Source organism: Scheffersomyces amazonensis (genome assembly GCF_036850825.1).
Source record: "Scheffersomyces amazonensis strain UFMG-HMD-26.3 chromosome Unknown RJT21scaffold_1, whole genome shotgun sequence".
In the NCBI taxonomy this organism is placed as follows: Eukaryota; Fungi; Ascomycota; class Pichiomycetes; order Serinales; family Debaryomycetaceae; genus Scheffersomyces; species Scheffersomyces amazonensis.
The window spans coordinates 1-27607 of record NW_027042741.1 but is presented as its reverse complement, the minus strand read 5'-3'; the positions used below and the strand labels follow the sequence as shown (position 1 = coordinate 27607).

General features: G+C 35.9%; 2 protein-coding genes across 2 annotated transcripts; one reads left to right on the top strand and one right to left on the bottom strand. All coding sequences in view use genetic code 12, as the record gives it.

Moving 5' to 3' along the window:
* Nucleotides 1–14869: 14869 nt before the first annotated feature.
* Nucleotides 14870–20436, bottom strand: RJT21DRAFT_136726 (DEAD/DEAH box helicase; the record flags this gene model as incomplete). The annotated part of the gene is made up of 2 exons (XM_064883273.1): nt 14870–14977; nt 15548–20436. The coding sequence occupies 2 exons, from the start codon at nt 20434–20436 to the stop codon at nt 14932–14934; spliced, it is 4935 nt and encodes a 1644-aa protein (XP_064740399.1). The 3' UTR covers nt 14870–14931.
* A 6865-nt stretch (nt 20437–27301) lies between these two features.
* Nucleotides 27302–27477, top strand: RJT21DRAFT_3701 (uncharacterized protein; the record flags this gene model as incomplete). The annotated part of the gene is made up of 1 exon (XM_064884338.1): nt 27302–27477. A coding segment is annotated over one exon (176 nt), but the record flags the coding sequence as incomplete, so codon positions are not given.
* Between the last annotated feature and the right edge of the window lie 130 nt (nt 27478–27607).

Below are 27607 nucleotides of genomic sequence, written 5' to 3'. Positions count from 1 at the left end.
TATTAGATGTGCGACAGTACGAGACAAAATATTTTGAATGGATGTCTGTTGCAACTGGAATTATTATCCTTCTTATTTACCTAATAGGGGATATATAAAACATTAAAACATTTGTTGTATGTATTACCTAGTTTGATGTTATGAAATGCAGAATATTGGTCAATCATAAAAATTTTGTTATAGGTAGTTGCAACTTTAACTCATTTTTCTCATTCATTTAACTTTTTTGAAGTTCTTTCGCAAAATATATGTATTACTCTTCCCAGTGCCATCTTTAATTGAAACATATTTTAAATTATATTAATAATATTTGAGATATCACTCTACTACAGTTTTGATGGCAATAGTTATGTTAGACTTCAATATTTAGCAATCGGAGCTGCCATAAAAGTGGATTTTTAAGCCGTTAAGATGTATAAAGATAAGACGAACAAAAGAGGTCATATATAGTATATGTAGTGTACCATAGCTCGATAAGATCAGACTAAAGGTGGTAGGTAGAAAAGAATAGCTCTCAACTACGCGAAAAGTAGAGTTTGGGCAACTTTCTCTTCATCAAAGGGCAGCGCAATTTAGCGATGATGGTCAGATATTTGAAAGTAGGTTGTTTAATTTGATGTTTCCAAACACTTTAACTTGAGGAGTATAATATTAGTTGAGCTAGAAATGTGATGTGTAAAATAATTTGACACTACCAGAAGCAATGCTAATGATATAAGAAAATCGAGGAAGCAAGAAAAGTATACATATTTCGGTCCTCCATCTATCTGTTTTGGCAGTACTGAAATTACCTTCATAAGAATGGTAACCTCATTTTCACAAACGAAAATAGAGTTTCACATAGGTCTATTTCGTATACTATTGATATTTACAGGATATTATAATTATATGAACTAAGGAATCACACTTCGTTTATTCTGAAAAGTAGTAGTTGAAATTCGGCAGATGTAATCGAAGTTTAAATCCAATGTAGCTCAACCTAACTCAATTAGTGTAGCTATGTTTAATCTAATATCTGGATGATGCTACAGGTCGATTTAGCCAAGCATTTTACTTGTCTTTTCGTTATGTCCTCTGTATAATGTAATCGCAATTTACCGTATTATTACATGCAGCTTTATACTCTAAATAGTGTGATTAATTGTTCTTCTTATAGGCAAATCTAACAGGATGTGCAAGTATTGCAACTGGTCATAAGTGCATGAATTGGTAGGACTTTGGTATATCAGTTTTACACCGTTCTTGCGACAAACGTCGATCATTATGTCACAGATGACACAACAAATAATAACATTCCTGATTCACTGTTGCAATTTGCTTAACAAACTAAATGGTTTGAAATTATCGTACCAAGAATAGTTGTCATTTTTAACCATCACTTTAGGGTGTATAGTTATAACCAAAAACCGCTTGAATTGATATGATTTTCAACGTATTTGTAACTATTCTTTGGGAAACAAACATTCCTATTAACGACAGTCCTGCTTACGTCAAATGGGCATCAAACAAAGATATACTGAAAATGATGTTGATGTTTTGGCCGTGATTTTAAAATGCTACCGTGACATTTAAGAACTCTATAGACGAACTATGACATAAGCAAATGATATCGTAGTGTTTCACAAATTCTCGATGTCATATTGGCGTAAAATGTTGCTATAGGACAACAAAAAGAGTTCTACATCCGTTTTACAAGTGAAACCACATGCATTGTTGAATCATTGACGGAAAAAGACAATTTGCTATTTTGAAGTTTCCATTGTGACAATTGTGACTTTCAAACAAGGACCTGAACTATCTATTCAGTTTCATCTAATAAAAGGGTGTTCATACGAATAAAAAAATACAATATAGGTCCAATTGTTGTATGTGAGGATTTGACAAGCATTGAACTATTTTTTTTTCCGTAGCAATATGTGTATTCTCACTATACACGATATAAAATATATATAGCGTGAATAAATACTTGCAAAATTTTTGAGAGAAACTAGTAACTAGTGAAAACTCTCATCGAGATACTCTTATTGGACATAGTATGTATATAATAAAGTAGATAGATTTGTAAGGATGAAGACAAATATGATACCCAATTTTTAATAAGTGGGAGAGTTAATGGATCGAGCACATTACCCTCATTATGCGCTAGTCGTCGTGGACTGTACAATTGGTGGATGATGTGTAGGTATCGATTTAGCAAGAGAAGCTGTGTGATATTACGGTTATATTTAGAAATTTAGTGTTTCAACAAAAATTTAATTTCTGACCCAAGGCAAAGATCAAGCCTGTACATTTAAAAGAATCGTTACAACTAGGCTTTAGGCTGAGATAATATAATCTCACATTCTAATAAATCATAAAATTATTCCTTTTTTTCTTACCAAATAGTGTGTAGATGAAAGTTATTGCTAAAGCTAAAAGGATACAGTATTCCGAGTAACCGCTAGTATTATTTCATCGTGCATAAACCAATCGACTATTATTATGATTAGTTAATTTGTCAACTCTTCAACAATTTAAACTGCTGTTAACCTTATTTCAAACCTTTTTTATTCGTATGTATTCAGCTATAAACGCAAGGGAAAATCCTATAATGAATAAACTCATCATTAGGCAAAACCTATATAAGAGAAATGTAGAAAAATTATAGATAAGCAAAAATATATAAGAACTCATGAAGGAGTTCTCACTTATGAACAAGAGATTATAGAGAGAAATTAGAGGGTCGTCGTTCAACTGAAAATAAATTAATTAATAAAACTTTTTATTGAAGCTTAAGTTGAATCGTGAATATACAAGACCCTAAATTGGGGGTAGTTCATTATACAAGGTTTATTTGATTGTTTTTCAAATATAAAACGCTAACCTTATTTCGGTGTATATTATTATAGTATTTCTAAGGCGAACGTCGTAAAAACCAACCTCTAAAGAATATTCATCTTATAACTGCGTTTAGAAAATGATGCTGCGGTTGTGTTCTTAACTATGTGAGTATAGTCAATTGGTGTTGCAACTTTTGCAAATTGGTGATAAAACTTCATTACTGCTGAACGTACTCTATTAACACCACGATTTGAAAAATACAGGATTTATAAACGATAAGCCAAGAAAACTTATAGCCGAGTGAACATCCCACTTTTTGTGGTGTGGTCTGCACAACTTTAAAGATTAGAGAGAAAAATTAACTTTATGACGAAAACAATTCTGTGTTCTATTTGTGCAGCCCCTTATGAAACTCCATTCTAGGTTTCAACGCATTATGCTTTTAAAATATAGTTAGACTGGTATAGATATGTTTATACTATACCGAACAACACTGCTTCAGGCGAGACTGTGATAGTATGCTAATATAACTGTTCACGATGACGCATCCTTTATATTTAACAGTTACAATTTTGATCTGTATGGTGGTTGATACATTAGTTGAATCAACAAGTAATGAGAAAGTAGATACAGTTAACTATGATAGGGTGCAGTCATAATGTCTTCTTGCATAAACGCAAGCTGCAGTATACAATACTCCTTAGAAGTATTTATCGGCACCGGACCACACTGCAAATAAATGTATCTTCTCTCCGGTAAATTAATTAAGCCTTCATGAAGTCCTTACGCAACGATGTATTGTTAAAAGTTACTATTGCGATAACTTAGATCTCTCTATCGAAGTATAAATGTACCATAAGCAACTAGGATATCGTCATGATTAACTGTGAATAAATATATGCCACGAAAAAAACTGACCGTCGCTACTATAAATCAACATTCAAAAGTGCATCAATTAATGTCAAATACAGTATTTTTCACCTGCATGTCGTACCTTTGAATATAATATTATCGCTCCTTGGAGTAATATAATAACGCTTTTGCCTAATATTTAATTCGGTACTTCAATATCTGAATATCGTTATACAATTAGAATATATGTCGTATAGTAAACTAAGCTCATTTCGTTTTCTGTGCTATAAATATTTCTCTTTGGAAATTCGTCAAAGTCGCCTTTTAACAATGAAATCTCATAGTTAAGAAGTCGTAGTTGGTATTTGATCAAACGAAATAATTTATGACCTAAGAAGATAAAATATTATAAGAAACTGCGATAATTGAACATCCAATAGTACGACAATCAAGCTACTACTGAGAGATATTTTTATGATTAGGTCATGAAATAATTTTTATTTACACTATGATAAACATACAGTTAAGAGAACGACATTCATGTGGAAAATACTGTACATCCGCAAGTATTTCTGAAAGAGTCGTAGGTTTTTCACTGTAGCGAGTACATTCAAAGTTTAAATTTTCTTATGAATCGGCAAGTAGAAGATATTAAATATAGAATGAAACGTTAAAGTTAAAAACATTCTTCCAAATATTGCTCCTAAATATAAATGAATGTTATTTCCAAGTGTTTGTGAAACCATAAATAATTTCCTTATAAACCGATTTATATAAAGGATGATAAATGGTAGAAAAAAATACGTTTTGTTAAAAGATACTCAAATTTACTGTTCTTTCAGCCAGAATGTTTAATTGATTGGAATGATTGGATTTTCCGAAAAGCTCAAGGAAGTTCTTTTCTGTTCCACAATTCCAAACTTCTATAAAACCTAAATAAATTGTTTATAGTCTATTTTTTAAAGTTGTACAGTGAACAAAACCTTAAAACTTGTTTTCACTATGTATTAGGAATATTTACCGAATTGGTGAGTATCTTTCAAAATTTCGTAACGCAAAATATCCAGCTTGTACCACAACATGTATATGGTCACAATCGGTCTAAATGGTGTACTACGATTCAAATTAAAAATGTGGTTTCTATAGAAAGTTTAACCTTTTTGCTGAAAGTTCCGATTCGTCAAGCTTATAAAGCCTATTTATCTCACTTTTGAGAACTATTTTTTATGCACTGGAACAAATAAAATTTAGCAGCCTATTATGAAATTATTGCACCATTGTGAGTATTCAAAATACTTTCAGACGACTTCAAACAGTTTGATATATAAGAAACATTATCCTCAAATTCAAATAAATTCATACAATGTTAGTCTTCATGGAGTTAAATATCAGAAATGAAGTCTTCAATTTTAGGAGCAGTATTTTTTGCTGTATTCCTATTGCAGACAGTATTGTCTGAAAACCGTACCAACATTGATGTTAATGGCTATTATATGTTGAATATAACTTCTATGGGGCAAAATTACGATTGTGATTTTTATGCTAATATGACTATTCATGAACATTCAACGTTTATATTTAACAGTTATAATTTTCATCTGTATGGTGGAAGTACCTTTATAAATAAAGGTATCTTTTACTCTCAAAATATAGGTGCTTATCCCTGGTATGATCCAACTCATAATTCCGGTCTGAGTTTTAAACTTAATGAAGGACAAACTACAGGTGGAATCCACAATACTGGTTTTTTTATGTATAATGATAATACTACTAACTGTGGTCCACCTACTTATACCATACATGGTAATTTCTTCATTAATGAAGGAACTTTTATTTTGGCAGGTTGTCAAGCCTGTGACGGTTCTACAAATATCATTAAACCATACGGAACTAATGCAATTTTTCACAATACAGGTGTCCTTGCATATATGCAATATTTTATGACTGTCGGTGATGCACCAAGTACATATTGGGGTTCTGATTCAGCTTGTACTACTTCCGGGGTGGCTACTGTTATCAACAATGGATCTCTTTGTTTGTTTAATAACAACCCTGTATATCAAGGTTCCCAATATGCTGGAAATGGATGTATTGATATTGGTAATCAAAGTACATTTTTTATGAGGTGTGCTCAGTTGTTTGGCCTCGATGGTAATTTACAAACATTTTACCTTAGTACAAATACTTCAGTGTTGTATTTTGATAATATTGGAACATCCAATGCCCCAGCAACTCCATACCTTGTAAGTGGTTGGGGGAATAATAATCAGATTACTATTCATATTTCAGATCCAGTTTGGAATTACGATGGTACAACTTTAAGTATTACAGCTGCATCTGTTACATATAAGTTTATCATTGGTCCTGGATATGACCCGTCTTTGATAAGTTGGAGTCAAGGTGATTCTTGTAATAATTTAAGGGCAGGAGGCGCTCGTTTCGTATACAATGCCCCACCCCCAGATTGCTCAAGACCAAGCGTGTGTTTACCATGTCCAACCGTCATACCTAAATTATATGATATATTACAGGACCAACCTGATTATACGACAACTTTCACCACTACAAAATCAGATGGATCGGTAGAAACTGACTCTGGAGTAGTCCACGTCACAAACACTGACGGAACTATCACTACCACTACTTCCTTATTCCCAAATGAATATACTACTACATTCACCACCACTGAATCTGATGGGTTTGTTGCTACTGATTCCGGGATAGTATTTGCAACTACTGATGAAAACGGTAATCACATCACCACAACGTCTTTATTTCCAACTTCAAGTGATCCATTCACCATTTACACCACTACATTCATCACTACAGCAACTGACGGATTTGTGGCAACTGATTCTGGTATAGTTGTTGTTACCTACAATACCGACGGTAAAGTAACCACAAAGACCTCGTTATTCCCAACCCCAACTGATCCATTCACCTCGTACACCACTACATTCACTACTACCGACACTGAAGGATTTGTTGCTACTGATTCTGGTATAGTTGTTGTTACGTACAATACCGACGGTAAAGTTACTACAAAGACATCCCTATTCCCAACGGTAAGTAATCCATTCACTTCCTATACCACTACTTTCACCACTACTGCAACGGATGGGTTCGTCGCTACTGATTCTGGTGTAGTTGTTGTTACATACAATACCGACGGAGAAGTTACTACAAAGACATCCCTCTTCCCAACTCCAACTGATCCATTCACTTCCTATACTACTACTTTCACCACTACTGCAACAGATGGATTTGTCGCTACTGATTCTGGTGTAGTTGTTGTTACATACAATACCGACGGTAAAGTTACTACCAGGACTTCATTATTCCCAACACAAAGCGATCCATTTACTTCTTACACTACTACATTCACCACTACCGAATCAGATGGATTTGTTGCAACTGATTCAGGAATCATTGTTGTGACTTCCGCCAGTGATGGTTTATGGACTACCAAAACTTCCTTGTTCCCAACCCAAATTGATCTGTTGACTTCCCATTTTACATTTACTAGCACCGAATCTCAACGATCAGAAAATACAAATTCTGGTTCGGCCGACAGCAATGTATTGACTTGTACTACTAACGACCCTTATGTCCATACTTTATCTGGTGTCGTGGTTGTCACATATGACTCTAACGAATCCATTGTGACTAGAACTTCATTATTCCCAGAACAAACTCAGTACGAATGTTACACTACTACATTCACCACCACTGAATCGGATGGATTTGTTGCTACTGATTCCGGTATTGTCATCATAACATCCATCAGTGACGGATCATGGACCACTGAAACTTCCTTGTATCCAACTGAAAGCGATCCATTCACTTCCTATACTACCACATTCACTACTACCGAATCCGATGGATTTGTTGCAACTGATTCAGGAATCATTGTTGTGACTTCCGCCAGTGATGGTTTATGGACTACCAAAACTTCCTTGTTCCCAACCCAAAGCGATCTGTTGACTTCCCATTTTACATTTACTACCACCGAATCTCAACATTCCACATCATCAATTACATCGGACACCAACGTATTAACATGTCACACTACCGATCCACACGTTCATACTCTATCTGGTATCGTGGTTGTGACATATGACACTAACGGTAAAATTGTAACCAGAACTTCATTATTCCCAGAACAAACTCAGTACGAATGTTACACTACTACATTCACCACCACTGAATCGGATGGATTTGTTGCTACTGATTCCGGTATTGTCATCATAACATCCATCAGTGACGGATCATGGACCACTGAAACTTCTTTATACCCAACCGAAAGCGATGTGTTTACTTTGTTCACGACTACCTTCACCACTACTGCGTCCGATGGATTTGTTGCTACTGATTCCGGTATTGTGATTGTGACCTCTGCCAGTGACGGATCATGGACCACTGAAACCTCGTTGTTCCCAACACCCAGTGATCCATTCACTTCTTATACAACTACGTTTACCAGTACTGCTTCTGATGGATTTGTTGCTACTGATTCTGGTATAGTTGTCGTTACTTACAATTCGGACGAAGAACTAACCACAAGGACTTCTTTATTCCCAACGCAAAGCGATGTGTTCACTTCCTACACCACCACCTTCACCACCACCGAATCCGATGGATTTGTTGCTACTGACTCTGGTATTGTTGTTGTGACTTCTGCCAGTGACGGCTCATGGACCACTGAAACCTCGTTGTTCCCAACGCAAAGCGATGTGTTCACTTCCTACACCACCACCTTCACCACCACCGAATCCGATGGATTTGTTGCTACTGACTCTGGTATTGTCATTGTGACATCTGCCAGTGATGGCTCATGGACCACTGAAACCTCGTTGTTCCCAACGCAAAGCGATGTGTTCACTTCCTACACCACCACCTTCACCACCACCGAATCCGATGGATTTGTTGCTACTGACTCTGGTATTGTTGTTGTGACTTCTGCCAGTGACGGCTCATGGACCACTGAAACCTCGTTGTTCCCAACGCAAAGCGATGTGTTCACTTCCTACACCACCACCTTCACCACCACCGAATCCGATGGATTTGTTGCTACTGACTCTGGTATTGTTGTTGTGACTTCTGCCAGTGACGGCTCATGGACCACTGAAACCTCGTTGTTCCCAACGCAAAGCGATGTGTTCACTTCCTACACCACCACCTTCACCACCACCGAATCCGATGGATTTGTTGCTACTGACTCTGGTATTGTTGTTGTGACTTCTGCCAGTGACGGCTCATGGACCACTGAAACCTCGTTGTTCCCAACGCAAAGCGATGTGTTCACTTCCTACACCACCACCTTCACCACCACCGAATCCGATGGATTTGTTGCTACTGACTCTGGTATTGTTGTTGTGACTTCTGCCAGTGACGGCTCATGGACCACTGAAACCTCGTTGTTCCCAACGCAAAGCGATGTGTTCACTTCCTACACCACCACCTTCACCACCACCGAATCCGATGGATTTGTTGCTACTGACTCTGGTATTGTCATTGTCACATCTGCCAGTGACGGCTCATGGACCACTGAAACCTCGTTGTTCCCAACGCAAAGCGATGTGTTCACTTCCTACACCACTACCTTCACCACCACCGAATCCGATGGATTTGTTGCTACTGACTCTGGTATTGTCATTGTCACATCTGCCAGTGACGGCTCATGGACCACTGAAACCTCGTTGTTCCCAACGCAAAGCGATGTGTTCACTTCCTACACCACCACCTTCACCACCACCGAATCCGATGGATTTGTTGCTACTGACTCTGGTATTGTCATTGTGACTTCTGCCAGTGATGGATCATGGACCACTGAAACCTCGTTGTTCCCAACGCAAAGCGATGTGTTCACTTCCTACACCACCACCTTCACCACCACCGAATCCGATGGATTTGTTGCTACTGACTCTGGTATTGTTGTTGTGACTTCTGCCAGTGATGGATCATGGACCACTGAAACCTCGTTGTTCCCAACGCAAAGCGATGTGTTCACTTCCTACACCACCACCTTCACCACCACCGAATCCGATGGATTTGTTGCTACTGACTCTGGTATTGTTGTTGTGACTTCTGCCAGTGACGGCTCATGGACCACTGAAACCTCGTTGTTCCCAACGCAAAGCGATGTGTTCACTTCCTACACCACCACCTTCACCACCACCGAATCCGATGGATTTGTTGCTACTGACTCTGGTATTGTTGTTGTGACTTCTGCCAGTGACGGCTCATGGACCACTGAAACCTCGTTGTTCCCAACGCAAAGCGATGTGTTCACTTCCTACACCACCACCTTCACCACCACCGAATCCGATGGATTTGTGGCTACTGACTCTGGTATTGTTGTTGTGACTTCTGCCAGTGACGGCTCATGGACCACTGAAACCTCGTTGTTCCCAACGCAAAGCGATGTGTTCACTTCCTACACCACCACCTTCACCACCACCGAATCCGATGGATTTGTTGCTACTGACTCTGGTATTGTTGTTGTGACTTCTGCCAGTGACGGCTCATGGACCACTGAAACCTCGTTGTTCCCAACGCAAAGCGATGTGTTCACTTCCTACACCACCACCTTCACCACCACCGAATCCGATGGATTTGTGGCTACTGACTCTGGTATTGTTGTTGTGACTTCTGCCAGTGATGGATCATGGACCACTGAAACCTCGTTGTTCCCAACGCAAAGCGATGTGTTCACTTCCTACACCACCACCTTCACCACCACCGAATCCGATGGATTTGTTGCTACTGACTCTGGTATTGTCATTGTGACTTCTGCCAGTGATGGATCATGGACCACTGAAACCTCGTTGTTCCCAACGCAAAGCGATGTGTTCACTTCCTACACCACCACCTTCACCACCACCGAATCCGATGGATTTGTTGCTACTGACTCTGGTATTGTCATTGTCACATCTGCCAGTGACGGCTAATGGACCACTGAAACCTCGTTGTTCCCAACGCAAAGCGATGTGTTCACTTCCTACACCACTACCTTCACCACCACCGAATCCGATGGATTTGTTGCTACTGACTCTGGTATTGTCATTGTGACATCTGCCAGTGACGGCTCATGGACCACTGAAACCTCGTTGTTCCCGACGCAAAGCGATGTGTTCACTTCCTACACCACCACCTTCACCACCACCGAATCCGATGGATTTGTTGCTACTGACTCTGGTATTGTTGTTGTGACTTCTGCCAGTGACGGCTCATGGACCACTGAAACCTCGTTGTTCCCAACGCAAAGCGATGTGTTCACTTCCTACACCACCACCTTCACCACCACCGAATCCGATGGATTTGTGGCTACTGACTCTGGTATTGTTGTTGTGACTTCTGCCAGTGACGGCTCATGGACCACTGAAACCTCGTTGTTCCCAACGCAAAGCGATGTGTTCACTTCCTACACCACCACCTTCACCACCACCGAATCCGATGGATTTGTTGCTACTGACTCTGGTATTGTTGTTGTGACTTCTGCCAGTGACGGCTCATGGACCACTGAAACCTCGTTGTTCCCAACGCAAAGCGATGTGTTCACTTCCTACACCGCTACCTTCACCACCACCGAATCCGATGGATTTGTGGCTACTGACTCTGGTATTGTTGTTGTGACTTCTGCCAGTGACGGCTCATGGACCACTGAAACCTCGTTGTTCCTAACGCAAAGCGATGTGTTCACTTCCTACACCACCACCTTCACCACCACCGAATCCGATGGATTTGTGGCTACTGACTCTGGTATTGTTGTTGTGACTTCTGCCAGTGACGGCTCATGGACCACTGAAACCTCGTTGTTCCCAACGCAAAGCGATGTGTTCACTTCCTACACCACCACCTTCACCACCACCGAATCCGATGGATTTGTTGCTACTGACTCTGGTATTGTTGTTGTGACTTCTGCCAGTGATGGATCATGGACCACTGAAACCTCGTTGTTCCCAACGCAAAGCGATGTGTTCACTTCCTACACCACCACCTTCACCACCACCGAATCCGATGGATTTGTTGCTACTGACTCTGGTATTGTCATTGTGACTTCTGCCAGTGATGGATCATGGACCACTGAAACCTCGTTGTTCCCAACGCAAAGCGATGTGTTCACTTCCTACACCACCACCTTCACCACCACCGAATCCGATGGATTTGTTGCTACTGACTCTGGTATTGTCATTGTCACATCTGCCAGTGACGGCTCATGGACCACTGAAACCTCGTTGTTCCCAACGCAAAGCGATGTGTTCACTTCCTACACCACCACCTTCACCACCACCGAATCCGATGGATTTGTTGCTACTGACTCTGGTATTGTTGTTGTCACATCTGCCAGTGACGGCTCATGGACCACTGAAACCTCGTTGTTCCCAACGCAAAGCGATGTGTTCACTTCCTACACCACCACCTTCACCACCACCGAATCCGATGGATTTGTTGCTACTGACTCTGGTATTGTCATTGTGACTTCTGCCAGTGATGGATCATGGACCACTGAAACCTCGTTGTTCCCAACGCAAAGCGATGTGTTCACTTCCTACACCACTACCTTCACCACCACCGAATCCGATGGATTTGTTGCTACTGACTCTGGTATTGTTGTTGTGACTTCTGCCAGTGACGGCTCATGGACCACTGAAACCTCGTTGTTCCCAACGCAAAGCGATGTGTTCACTTCCTACACCACCACCTTCACCACCACCGAATCCGATGGATTTGTTGCTACTGACTCTGGTATTGTCATTGTGACTTCTGACAGTGATGGATCATGGACCACTGAAACCTCGTTGTTCCCAACGCAAAGCGATGTGTTCACTTCCTACACCACCACCTTCACCACCACCGAATCCGATGGATTTGTTGCTACTGACTCTGGTATTGTCATTGTCACATCTGCCAGTGACGGCTCATGGACCACTGAAACCTCGTTGTTCCCAACGCAAAGCGATGTGTTCACTTCCTACACCACTACCTTCACCACCACCGAATCCGATGGATTTGTTGCTACTGACTCTGGTATTGTTGTTGTGACTTCTGCCAGTGACGGCTCATGGACCACTGAAACCTCGTTGTTCCCAACGCAAAGCGATGTGTTCACTTCCTACACCACCACCTTCACCACCACCGAATCCGATGGATTTGTTGCTACTGACTCTGGTATTGTCATTGTCACATCTGCCAGTGACGGCTAATGGACCACTGAAACCTCGTTGTTCCCAACGCAAAGCGATGTGTTCACTTCCTACACCACCACCTTCACCACCACCGAATCCGATGGATTTGTTGCTACTGACTCTGGTGTTGTTGTTGTGACTTCCGCCAGTGACGGCTCATGGACCACTGAAACCTCGTTATTCCCAACCCAAAGCGATGCTTTCACTTCGTACTCCACCACTTTCACCACCACCGAATCCGATGGATTTGTGGCTACCGACTCTGGTGTTGTTGTTGTGACTTCCGCCAGTGATGGTTCGTTGACTACATTTACTTCGTTATTCCCCACCGAGAGTGAAACAGTGAAAACTGGTAAGACTGATAACTCATTTAGTACATCAGGTTCATCTGGCCCTAGCACTGGTGGTCCATTTAATGGTGTAACCTCGTTTACGACAACTTTCGCCACCACCGAATCCAATTTAGATAGTGGGGATCATTTAATTTTTCAGCTAGTATAGATATTAGCCTGTGTGCAGGAGAGCAGATTTACTATGTAAAAAATCAATTTTCACCTCGCAGGACAGAACTTGGGTGCATTTTGATTTTCCCATAGTTAAGGGTGCAAGTTGAGTCGTTTATATGCCGTACTAAAAAAATAGTCTAGTATAATTTAGATTGACCAGAAATTTTTATGAAGTGAGCTATGTAAATGTTTATTAACAACATAAGTAAACTACACTATTATTGATATGCAACATTTTAATGGTTTTTAAAGTACATATGTTATTTTGGTTATAGTTTCACCACGATCCATTTGAGTATGACTTTCAATTGTTACGGATTCACTAATTAGACATCATTGTATTTCTCATTATGATTAATATATTAATTACTATAATGTTATACAGCCATTGCAATTCAATGACTTTTAAGCTGGTTTTGATAAGATTCGTTTAGTATGGACTTGGGTCACTAGGTACACTTGTTTCAGAAGGTGATTTATTACTATTTGTGGAGCAGTAGTTTAATGGTCAAGAGTTATAAAGTAATTAGTGTAATATTATCCAGATAAGGCAATTCAATGACTTTTAAGCTGGTTTTGGTAAGGTTCGGTAGCTATTGCTTTTGGTCACTAGGTGCACTTGTTTAAGGTGATTTATTACTATTTGTGGATCAGTAATATAATAATCAAGAGTTTTAAAGTAATTACTATAATATTGTCCAGTCAAGGCAATTCAATGACTTTTAAGCTGGTTTTGGTAAGGTTAGGTAGCTATTGAGTTTGGTCACTCGGTGCACTTGTTTAGCACTCTAAGTTTTAATGGTATAGTTTGCTGGTGTTGATTGTTGGTAAATTTGGTATTTTTGTATATTAAGGGTTGTATTTAATATAGAAAGATCATCTTTTTCTTTGGAAGTTATTTCAAAAGATGTAGAATGTAATTAGATAAGTTATATATGTATAATTATTTTAATAAATGATTTGGTTCACATTTTATGCTCTTCTCTAGTTTGTAATAAATTTATGATTAATGTAGATTTGAATTTTTGGTCGTGCGTAGAAATTGTTAGCTGTAATTTTTTAGTGAGCAGAAAATTAAATTTATATTTTAAAGTATAGTAATTAGAGTTAGATAAGTGGCACTATGTACAATTGCTAAAGTAGTAACATTGGAACGTAATGTAGTTTAGATATTAGTTTGGAACATAATGTAATTTAGACATTAGTTTGGAACTTAATGCGCTTTAGAAGTAAGTTTGGAACATAATGTAGTTTAGATATTAGTTTGGAACATAATGTAATTTAGACATTAGTTTGGAACTTAATGCGCTTTAGAAGTTAGTTTGGAACATAATGTAGTTTAGATGTTAATTTGAAATTATTTAGATAGAACTAATACAATTTAGAATTAAGTAGTAGAATTTACTAGAAATTTAACAATAGCAAGTCAAGCTAAGTTAGCACTGAAGATAGAATTGGTTTAAATAGTAGTAATTAATGAGTGTTGTTAAATGTAGTAGTAACATAAGTAATCTTGTTCTAACTATCGGAAAGCTAATAGAATTTAATAAATATAGATATTGTTGTCACATAATAGTTGTATTTAAGGTGACTTTAATTAAAGTAAAGGAACTGTAGGATGGAAGGTAGAACAAATTAATTAGAAATATCATCATATGGAAATAGTAATTAAGTAATTAAAGAGTAATATAGAATGTCTATTAGATATTATAAGTATAGTTTTAGAGGTTATACTGAAGGTAACTTAATGATACTTTAAATATAAGTGTTATTCAAGGATATTGGAGGTACCCAATTGGAATTAGAAATAACTTCAATAGTATTAGCTGACGTATCAGTGGTATATGATATAGTTAAAAATGTAGAAGTAAGTAGCGCTTATTTTACAAGTCTAACTAAAAGTAGTGTTTATTAGTGATATGAATTAGAACAAGAGTCTAATGGATAGTAATCTTTAATTGGGAAAGTAATAAAATATACTATTGGAAGTAGCAGTAAGCTAGCAATAACTTTTATTGAGTATAGTAGAAAATATATTTAACTTGTATAAGTAATGATTAAGAGAAAGTAATGATTCTAAATGGAAGAAGTGAAGTCAAGTTAGTTAGAAATATATTGTAATGTTAAAATTTATACTAGAAAGAATTTTACATACATATATAACTATAATTTTATACTTACTTTAATACCATTTTAGTCTTCTTATCCAAATGGTAATGCATTATGCTGGTTTCCTCTTCTTTCACTTGTTGGATCATTATATATATGAAGTACATATACCCATATGTCCCTCGATATTCACTTAATATAACTTTAAGAAAATCATCGTAGCTGTGAAGTATCCATATTATTTCTTGATTCCTAAACATCTTAGATAAGGTAATAAAACACAAGTCTATATTGTAATAGCCAGTCAAAAGAATGAAACTTAGTAACTGTTCCATCATGCATTCACCTTGATGCATCAAGTGGCATCTTTTGCATGCTCCTTTAGTTTGTTTCTGTCTTAATCTATCTTCTAATTGTTTCATTTTTTCCTCTTTGACATTGTTGTCCATCAGCCATCCTACCTTACTACTTACTCCCCTCCAACCATTAATCACTTTAAGTGTTGTCAGGAAGTTTCTCCTTTTAGTTGTATCAGCCCCAAGCCTATTATTTGGCTTGGGGGTATACAATAGATTATACAAATCTTGACTTAATTCTTGAAAAGGGATATTATGATGAGTTAAGTTCAACTGTTTGTTGAATCTTAGTAATACACAGCTCTTCATTTTGGCTCTAAACAGCTCCTGATGTACATAATTAACTACTATATTTCTTAGTTCTATAGCCCTTTCTATATTATCCTGATTAATATAATTAAGTAACTTTTTGGAGGAACTCAAGACATATGGAATAAGGAGTCCCATAGTAAATCTGTAGTTGGGACATTCTATATTGTGGGTTTCGTGATTGAGTCCACATCCATAGCAGATCACCTGATTCCCAAGACCACGGTAATAGTAGTGTTGGAAATTATAAATTAAGGCATTATCAATTCTTAATTCATCCTCAAACTTAGCTTTTTTAAAACGTTGTGGATCCATCATTACATAGATATTATCATTATATTTCTGGAGTACTGAAATGACCGATTCATCTGTTTGAAGATATAATGATTCATCTGCTGATTGGTTATTTAATATCCGCTGTTGTTTGGAGGCAGATTGGTATGACTGTGTTTCTCCTCTTCTTTTCAATATTGGTCTTGTTGAATCAAAGGTTGACAAAGGTGACTGATATGTGTTGGTTGTATTGGACAGACTACCTGCAACTTCATTTATTGATGATTGAGCTAAAGGTATGTTAAATAAAATTCTATTGCTAGCTGGTTTATTTAGTGATCTATTAATCATACTAGGTGGAACTTGATTGACGACAGGCAAATTATCAAACCAGTCAGTAGTGTCTGTCTCATCCATTGTATTATCAGCTTGTGTTTCTACTTCAATTGGTCTATCTGTTTCTACTTCCATTGGTCTATCAACTTGTGTTTCTCCTTCAATTGGTCTATCTGTTTCTACTTCAATTGGTACTATCGGTTGTGTTGGACCATTGCTTCTGCAGACACTGCACAACAGTACTTTGAGTTCTGTGCACAGTTTGATTTCCAATTCTTGGGACCAATTTTGAACCTCCGACAAACATGTAGGTGACATGAGTTTCTTTTGAAATTCATCTTTACTTCTATTGGCTACAAGAATCAAATCAACTGTCGATGCCTGCCCATCTCTACCAGTCCTACCACTGGCTTGTATGAGAGTTTCGGCGTCATAGCATTGGTCTCCAATAATTAAATATCTAAGTGATGTTATGTCTAATCCGGTAGTAAACCCAGTAGTAGCAATTACAACTCTTAATTCACTATTGTATACCTTTTCTATAACACTCTCTTTATCAGCGAAATTTAACTTGGAATGGAACATTTCACAATTAATACCAGCCTCTTTGAATTCTTTATGATACTCTTGTACCTTTCTTATAGTGGGTAAGATAACAATACTAAAAGGAACTTGTAATACTTTTGATTTAATTATTTCAGCAACTTCTTCTTCTCTTTTGACAATGGTTTTATTAAGTATTATATTTGGACGAACAATGGAAGGACTTTCTAATCTAATTAGCCTTTTGGGATTTATCAAACTGTTCAATTCCCTTTCATATGATTTAGGGTATGTCGCTGACACAAAGAGCATTTGAAATCGTTTGCATTTAGCAATTTCTTCATTTTTGCTCTCTCTATATTGATGATACATAAAGTGGGCCTCTTCAAATATAATTCGACGTACTGACATATGGTTGGAAGCTTCAATGGTTTCTATCAATTCATTACTAAATAGTTCTAATTGTACTATTAGCATATCATATGCTGTGGTGTAATTAATAGTACCCTCATAAATTAATGGTACAACTCCGTAACGTTTTAGATGTTCTAATATATCTAATCTCAAGGAAATAAAGGGTACTACAACTACTGAGACTTGCCTTTTGCTACTTGGAAACACATAGTTTTCCAAATAGCTGGCAACCCCATATGTTGCTGTCTTTCCCTCAGAAGTTCTTAAACATATAGCTATAGAGTTATTTCTAAGAACCTCCAAGGTAGTAACCACTTGTATTTCTCTAGCTGGAAAATTCAAAACCTTAAGATAAGCGTCTTTTACATCCGCAATGCTAACATCTTGCCATATTATGTTTGAACTATTAACTTCGGGGGTTACATGATTAGTCAACATCTCATACCATCTATTGCAAACTTTCCTTTGGAGTAAATTGTTACTGACATTACTTCTGCTTTCATGATTATAACCGTAATTGACCAAGGCCGTTGTATTGGAATGGTTGCTCATTCTATTGATTTCACTGATTATTTGTTCAACTTTATTAAAGTCAACAACTAAAGAGTGAACCAATGAATGTAACCCTTGACGCATTTCTCTTTGATTTAACCCAACACCATATGCCTTTGTGATGTTTCGAATGGCACTCAATCCAAGGTCCGGCTTAGCTCGACCATTAAGTGATATGAACAACTTGGTAAAATACTCTCTTTTAATATATTCAACATTATTAGCGGCCCTGATTATTGGATCTTCTACATCTAGATCCTCTTCTTCATTCTCTATTTCTTCGATTTCCTGAACTAAGTCTTGGTCTATATCTGAATTAACATGTCTATTAGTACGTTCTTTTGTATAACTAGTACCCTCAATAAACTTGAGTCTAAGCTCCAACAATATATGCCTTGTCAAATGTAAGTATAATATGAGATATTGTCCGGTTTCCACATTCAAGTATTTAGTAATAGCAACTATAGTATTGTGACGGTCTAAATTTTTGGAGTAGGTAGTTCTGAATACTACATTTTCTTCATCAAGAATTACATTACTAGGTGAGTTGGAGTGGTCCTCGATTCTCATAGTGAGAATCTCTGGAGACCTATAGGGTGCTCCGCACCCAATAATAATAAGTAGGTAAAGTAATTCTTGAATCTTGAGTATTCTCTTGAACAAAGCAACAGCAGAATGAACATTTTTGACTTTATTTTTTTTGAGTAATAGTTGAAATTCAGAATTGCTATAGCGTTTAAATGTTTTTCGGAGACTGAGTTTCTTATTATACTCCTTAACTATATCTGAATATTTAACACCATTGAAGAGATCAGGACCAAATATATCAACCAACTCATCTTTAATTGTAGTAATGCAACCTTTTCTCATATCATTCAATAGTTGCAATGAGACAATCTTACCGTTAATTCTAAAAGCATCTGTTCTGGAACCTACTTGTTGACAATTCATCGGAGTCTGAGGACTAGCTAAATCATGTTGATTGAACAACCATTTAAGACTGAAATAACCTGCACTATGTTCAATGTTGGGAGACTTTAATTCCTGTTTGAATGCTTTAAATTCTTCTTTAGTAATTTCATGTATAATGATTAATTTGGAGAAGAATAATACGCTGCAGAACATAGTCCTTCTCACTGAGTTCGAGACAAGACTATTATTCTGCAGCATACAACTAAGAACAAAAAGGTCTAGAACTGTTCTCTCAACATTAACTTTTAAAAGATAATCTTTTAAGAACATAGTGCAGAACTTGTCGAAGTCCTCTTTCGAAGTTACCTTAATATCTAAATGGAATAAACTTACTTGAAGGAAGGTCACAGTGGCTTTAACATAATCATTAACCGCCCCTCTACTATAGTGTGACTTTAAGAACACTTTGGTAGTATTCAAGTTTTTCTGAAACTCATTAAGCTTGTCCAAGTGATCCTTTGTAAAAAAGCTTCTTACTAAACTGGTAAGCTTTTTCTTACCGGCTTCATCTTCTGGAACTTCCTTGTAAAGTCTCATTGCCCTTTCAACACAAAGTAATGATAAGAATTTATCCTTATTCAAGTCCAGTAAAATATTTTCCTGAGTTAAATTCTCATAGATATCAATTGTAGTTGCTTCAATTAAAATTGATGATAAACGGCTACTGATTCTAACAGGATAACCCAGCTGCTGCAGCAGGACTAGCATTTCATGATTGGCTTCAGGATGATATTTCTTGACATGCCGATTGAAATACTTTAACCCAATAAACGAAGAGTCACAAAAGTTACAATTGTACATGTCAATTGGTTGGACACCCGGAATAGAGACATTGGTAGACAATCTGTTGGTAGTAATGTCTCTCTGCAATTTAGATTCATCTAAAAAGAAGGGTTCCAAACTCTCATACTTCGCTGCCACATTACCCTCCCATCCAGGAATATCAGTGATAAGTCTTCTGAACTGCTGCATGTTCGGAATACTTCTGAATTCATTGGCTTTCGGAATAAAGACAAAAGGAATTCCTGGAGTACAGATGTATCCGTTAGAGTTCAAGGTTTCAAGAGTTTGATTAGTGGCTTGGTCATAAAGTGACTCAACTACTTCATCTTCACTTTCGCTAGAGTGTTCGTCGCTGAAGACTTCTCCATAATATGGAATGCCGTGGTTAAGAAAATCGCGTTCAGTACTATCTGTGGTAGACATTGTTGGTTTAAGAACTTTGGTTATGATAAACGTATCTGATCTTAGTTAGTGTTATATCTATCTGGTTTGATGTTAAATTTTTATTTTTCTTTGAAAAAGCTTTGAAATATTTTCATTCTAACTTTTTCCTTATTTAGGTAAATGGTACACACTACGCATTGATTTAAGTTCGTGCATAAAAATTAACTTATTATATTTATTTAGACTTAACAGGTTACTAATTAGATGATACAGTGCAGACGGTTATTAAAATATATTAAATCAAAGTATTGCAAAAAATATTATTGACAATTAATAATACTCGCTATGACTATTAATAGAGGGATCAGGTTTTCTTATCTGAATTATTTTACGAACTGTTATCTCTTAATAATAAATTAAATAATTATAAATTAAATATTAGTATTTGTGAATATTCTAAATTGATGTAGTAATAGTAAATTAAATAGAAGTAAGATCAGGACAGCTCAAATGGTTACTTTCAAAAATAGTTAACCAAGTAGTTCGCTAGGTGGACAAAATTAGGGGGCTGGACAGAAAAAAGTTAATACTGGAGAAGGCAAAAGCTGCAAAAAAATACTGTCCGATTTTACTAGTTGAAAGAAAATACTCAATAAATTGAAGGCGAGGAAAAATTAGGGAGGGTTTGTCTAGGCGGGAAAAAATACTGATTGAAATTGACAAGGTATATTCTGGCTGATTGCAATAGAGTTTATACTTAACTGCTTGGAGCTCAGAATGAAGTATATGGTATAAGGTGATGTAGTTAAGATATTTCTACAGTTTGGTAGTACTCACATTAAGGTGGGTGAAGTTACAGGTATTTAGAAGTTTTCTAGTATGTGCGAAAGTATTGTTCTCATAGTTAAGGAATGCTTAAAACAGTCGTCAAGTATCACTTTTATTAATGGTATGAGGCTGATATTTTGGCAAGGTTATATTGACGTTAGAATACAAATAATGTTAGAAGAAGAGCTTATTAGCATTAAGTTTAGAGTGTTTGGATTTAGGTAATTTAACATAGTTAAGAGCACATTTAAAACAAGTATCACTTTTATTAATGGTATGAGGCTGATCTTTTGGTAAGGGTATATTGAGTTTAGAACACATGTACAGTTCAAAGAAGAGCTTATTAGCACTATATTTAGAGTGTTTGGATTGAAATTTTACATAGTTAAGAACACATTTAAAACAGGCGTCATTGGGTATTTTTTGTAAGTGTATTGAAAAAGTGAAGAGTGAGATTGATTTATAATGGCAGTGTTTAGTTATGGTTGGGATATGAGTTATTGAGGATTAGTAGTGGTGGAGTTGGTTCTAGCATAGTCTTAGTAGAATATGCTTGTAGCGTCTCAGTTATGTCGTAAAAAAAATAGCGAGTGTCGAAAAATTTAGGGAGCATTTAGCTAGCGAGAAAAAATAGGGAGGGTTTGGGTAGGCGCGAACTTTAAGAAAGCAAAAAATTAGGGAGGGTCGAATTAGCGCGCAAAAATTGTGATCGAAAAATTTACAAGTATTTGCCGATTTGGCAGTAATATATTTAGAGTTAACAGAAGTAAGTAATATTATTATAAGATTAAGTGTACTAGAGGCTTTGGGGTGATATAATGGTTGATTAGTATATCCGTGCGTTTATTGAGTTAGAGTAATGTGTCTAGAAGTAAACTCTTAAACTTATATAAAGTTAAAGGATATTAAAGATTGTATATAAATAAAAGCAATTTAAGTAAAGGTTATTGAAGAGTGTAAACAAAGTGTCTTAGGTCAGGTTGGTAATATATTTATCATTAGAAGTAAGTCAAATAATGGTTTTATAAATGGTAATAAGATATATTATAGTTAAGTTAAGTATAGGTAGTGAAAGTTTTATAAGTATATTTACGTGTATTTTAAAAGTGATATCAAGAAATTTTATAGTGATAGAAGACTCTAAGATAATGCTACATATATATGAGTAATAATGATGACGATAGTTGACACGTAGTAGTGTTTTGGACTAGGATAAGATAGTATATTAGAAATGGAAAGTATAAGATATAAGGTGTGTATAAGATGTGGTAAAGTTAAAGGTAATGTTAAAGTAGGTATATATTTAAAGTATACAGGGCATTTGGATGTAATTAGTAACAAGTTAAGTCATGTTAGTATAAGTAGTACTGAGATATGATGTAGATAAATAAAAATATATGTTGGTAGCGTTTATTTTACAAGTCGAAGTAAAATAATATTTCATCAATGATATGAAGTTGAAGAATAGTAGAATATAATGTAGTTGTCAAGAATTAATTGGAAGACTAGTAATAAGGTCTATTATTTGAACTTGAAGTAGGTTAGAAGTAGGTTTTACTACATATAGTAGAAATTATAAGTATTAGTACTAGACTTAGCAAACTAAAAATGGGGTAAAGTTAGTGATAATGTTATAGCAAGTATGAAATAAGTATAAGCACGGTATTTAGATAGCAGTAGAATTAATTAAAGTAATGTTAGTATAAGCAGTAATAAAATAGGCTACAGTTAAGAAAGTATATATGGTAGTAGCGCAAAATTATAAATTGAGGTGAAAGTGGAATTGCGTAGTGATATTAAAGTAAATTGAAGTGTAATGGTATCAGGGCTATTTGAATAAAGCAGAAGGTAATAAAAAGATAGATTATGTGGAGGTAAGAGTAAGTTTGTAGTAATTTATGTGAAGTATAGTAGATATTTTATTAGGTAATAAGGGTGATTGTAAGTTATTGTATGAGATTGGAAAAGAGGCTAGTAGTATTAAATTATTAATATAAAGGAATTCGGTAGATGTTTTATTATAATAAGTAAAGTTAGAGTTAGTATTACAGAGTTAGAAAATATGTAGAAATAGTTAAATATTTGAATAAAATGTGAAATAAAAAGTTGGTTTAGTAAGAAGTGTAAATGGTTGAAGGTGATAATAGATAATAATTGAAAGTATGTAAGTGTGGAGGTGATTATATATTAATAATAAGCAAGTTAAAATCATTTTAAGTGTGATTAATTTTTGAGAATTTGGTTAGATTATTGCGAAAAAGTGTTAGCATGAGAATAAATTTAAAAAAAAAATGATAAAGATGATATAGTATATAAAATTATGAATATGCAATTATAATGCTAATATTATGTTATAAGATGAATTAACGAGTGGATAATAAAAATATAAGGTATAAAGCAGTTCAAGTGGTGTAAGGTATGGTAGTATTGTAATATAGTATAGTTTGAAAATGGGAGCGCATGTTTAAAAATTTAAGCAAGGCTGATTTTGTGTTATAATATGAAGTAAAAAATGTAATAATAGTAAAGAATATGACAAGTAAAGTAGATTATATGTAGAACAAGAAATATAATAATAGTAAATATGTAATTATAAGTAAGAAAGTAAAGTTTGATTTAAGTAGCAGTATAATTGGTTGAAGTGTATCGCAAGGAATAGCATGGATATCGCAAGTGAATAATTAAAGTAATATGTAGTAATGAAATATGGATTGTGTGGGAGTAGGCTATAGTAGTTATATTAGGTTATTGTTAGAAAAGAGTTTAGAAGTGGAAGTGAATCGCACGGGAATCGCAAATTAATTAGTAAGAGAAAGTAATATGAAAGATAGATTGTGTGGAAGGAGTAATATTAAGTATTAAAAGTGGAAGTTAATCGCAAGGGATCGAATGGATATCGCAAGTGAATAATTAAAGAAAGTGATATGTAGTAAAGAAAGAAGGATTGTGTGGGAGTAGTAATGCTAGGAGTAGGTTATAGTAAATTGTAAGTAGTTATAGGTTAGTAAGTTAAAGTAAAGAATAAGAATAGTTAGAGATTAGAAGTTAGAAGCAGAAGTATAGAGATTAGTGTGAAGTATAGTAAGAATGAATAGTTGAAGTTTTAGTGAGATAAGTAGGAAGAAGAGATGTAATAGGAAGGAAAAGAAGTGAGAAAGTAAGTGTTAAAGTGTAAAAGGTATGTTAAAGTAGATGTAGAGTTAAGATAAGGAAGAGACGCAGTTAAAAAGAATAGAAAGGAGTGATGGAAAGGGTGGTGTGGTAGTAAAATGTGATAAAAGAGTTGGTTTATAAGATAAGAAGTTGAGATGTAAATGGTATAGAAGAGAAGGTGGTTAAAGTTAAGTAAGTAAAGAATTAAGTGGTTAAGAAGTAGTAAGAGTAAGAATAGTGAGTGTTAAAGTAAGGGAAAAGAAGAAAAGAATAAAAAAAGGGAATTTTGAAAGGAAGTATGTAGTATTAGAAAGAGAAGTATTAGTATTGATTTAAGGTAATGTTGTATAGGAATGTTAAAGTAGAAGTAAGTAGTAAAATAATATTAGTAAGAAAGAAGAGATTTAAGGTATAGTAATAGTAAGATTGTAAAGTGGGAGTAGTATTGGAAGAGGAGAAAGTAAGAAGAGAAAGGTAGTTTGTAAATAAGTTAAGTTATAAGTAGAAGTAGAAAGGTTGTAGTTATGGATTATTAGAAAAGTAAAAGGAGTAAAGAATAGAGAAGGTAGAAGAAAATGATAAGTGATAGTATATGTAGAAATAGAAAAGAGAATGGTAAGAAATGAAGATGATAAGAAGTAAGGGAGAAGTAAGGTAGTAGTGATAAGTAAAGTAAAGTAAGGAAAAGAGTAAGAGTAAAGTAAGTAAGGAAAGGAAGAGAAGGAAGTGTGGGAGTAGTTGTGTTAATGGTAAGTTGAAGTAAATGAGGAAGAAGGAGTAGAGTGTGTAAGAAAGGTTAGTGAAGTAAAGTAGGAAGGGTTAGTAAAGTAAGTAAATGGAGGTGTGGTAGTAAAAAAGAAAGTAGAAGTTAAGAAGTAAAAGGTAAAGAAGGTGGTGTGGTAGAAGTAAAGTAAGAAAGGTTATTGTAGTAAAGTAAGTAAAAGTAAAGGGAGGTGGGGTAGAGTTAGGTAGAAGTTAAGAGGTGAGTAGTAGGATAAGTAAAGTAGTTAAAGTAAAGATAGGAAAGTAGTAGTAAGGGAAAGGAAATGGGTGAAGTAGAGGAAGAAGTAAAGTAGAAGTTAAGAAGTAGAGTAGAAGTTAAGAAGTAGAGTAGAAGTTAAGAAGTAGAGGGAGAAGTAAATGGTAAAGAGAAGGTAGTGTGGTAGTAGTAAAGGGGTTAAGTAATGATAAGAAAGTAGTAAAAGAATGAAATGGTAGAAGAAAAGGTTAAGAAGTAGAGTAGAGTAAGTAAAGTAAAGTAGAGTAAGTAAAGTAAGGTAAGAAGTAAAGTAGAAGGTAAGAAGTAAGGAAGAAGGTAAGAAGTAAGGAAGAAGGTAAGAAGTAATGAAGAAGTTAAAAGGAAGTGTGGTAGTAGTAAAGTGATAAGTAGAGGGTTAGAAGTAATGGTATAGTAAGAGTAGGTAAAGAAGTAGAAGGAAGTAAAGTAGAAGTTAAGAAGGGAGTTTGGTAGTAGTGATAAGTAAAGTAGAAGTTAAGGAGGGAAATGTAAAAAGTAAAGATGAGGAAAGGTAGTAAAGGTAGTTAAGAGTATTAGTGAAAGAGTAAAGGTAGGAAGGAAGTGGATTAGTGAAAAGAGTAGTAGAAAGGTAGTAAGTAAAGAGTAGAGGGGAAGTGTGGTAGTAGTAAAGAAGTAAAGATGAAGAGAGTAAGTAGAAGGGAAATGATGAAAAGGGTAGTGGAAGTAGTAATGAAGGAGGAAGTAAATGGTAGAGAAGGAGGTGTGGGAGTAGTAAAGTAGAGAAAGTTAAAGTAAGTAAAAGTGTGAAGTAAAGGAAGAAGTTAAGAAGGGAGTGTGGTAGAGAGGAGAAGTAGTTGAAGTAAAAGTAGAAGTTAAGAAATGGAAATGTAAAAAAGAGAGATGAGTAAAGGTGTGTTAGTAAAGGTGTAGTAGTAAATGAGTAAGTGTATGGTAAAGTAAAAGGAAGTGTAGTAGAATGAAGTGTAGTAGTAGAAGTAAGAGAGTTAATGTAGAGTAAAGGAAGTGTGGTAGTGATAGGGGATGTAAGAGGAGGTAAGTAAAGGGAAAGAAGAAGGAGTAGTAGAGTGGAAAGGAAGAGGGAGTGTGGTAGTAGAGAAAGTTAATGTAGAAGTAGAAGTAGTAGAAGTAGAAGTAAAGAAAGAAGTAAAAGAAGAAGTAAAAGGAAGTGTGGGAGTAGTATTGGTTAAAGAAAGGTAATGTATTAGAGAAAAGGGTAGTTAAAGAGTAAAAGTAGTTAAAGTAAAAGTAGAAGTAAAGGAAGAAGTAAAAGGTAAGGAGAAGGTAGTGTGGTAGTAGTAGTGAAAAGGAAGTGTGGGAGTAGTAGTGGTTAAAGAAAGGTGGTGTAGTTAAAGAGTAGTTAAAGAGTTAAAAGGTAGAGTATTAGGGAGAAGAGTAGTAAAAGTAGGAGAAAGTATGAAAGTGAAGGTAGAAGGAGTAGAAGGGAAGTGTGGGAGTAGTTAGGTAGTGTGTGTGAAAAGGGAGAAAGTAGGAGATGTATGGTAGTAAAGGTAGTTGAAGAGTAGTAAATGTTAAGAAAGAAAAGGTAGAAAGGAAGAGTGGAAAGTAGTGTAGTAGTGAAAAGAGTAGTTAATGTAGAAAAGAAAGAGTAGAAGTTGGTAAAGAAAGAAAGGGTAGAAAGAGAAGTGAAAAGGGTAGTAAGAGTAAAGAAAGAAAAGGGAGAAGGGAAGTGTGGGAGTAGTAATGGGAAAAGAGTAGTAAGAGTAGTAAGAGTAGTAGTAGTAAGAGTAGTAGTAGTAAGAGTAGTAAGAGAAGTAAGAGTAGTAAGAGTAGTAAGAGAAGTAAGAGTAGTAAGAGTAGTAAGAGTAGTGTAAAGAAGTAGTTAATGGTAGTTTAGAGTAAGTTGAATGGAAGTGAAAAGAGTAGGTTTTTGGTAGAAATTGGGTAGAAAGTTTGGATTGTTGGATGTTGGATGTTGGATGTTGGATGTTGGATGTTGGATGTGTTGGATGTTGGATGTTGGATGTTGGATGTTGGATGTTGGATGTTGGATGTTGGATGTTGGATGTTGGATGTTGGATGTTGGATGTTGGATGTTGGATGTGTGGATGTGTGGATGTTGGATGTGTGGATGTGTGGATGTTGGATGTGTGGATGTGTGGATGTGTGGATGTGTGGATGTTGGATGTGTGGATGTGTGGATGTGTGGATGTGTGGATGTTGGATGTGTGGATGTGTGGATGTGTGGATGTGTGGATGTGTGGATGTGTG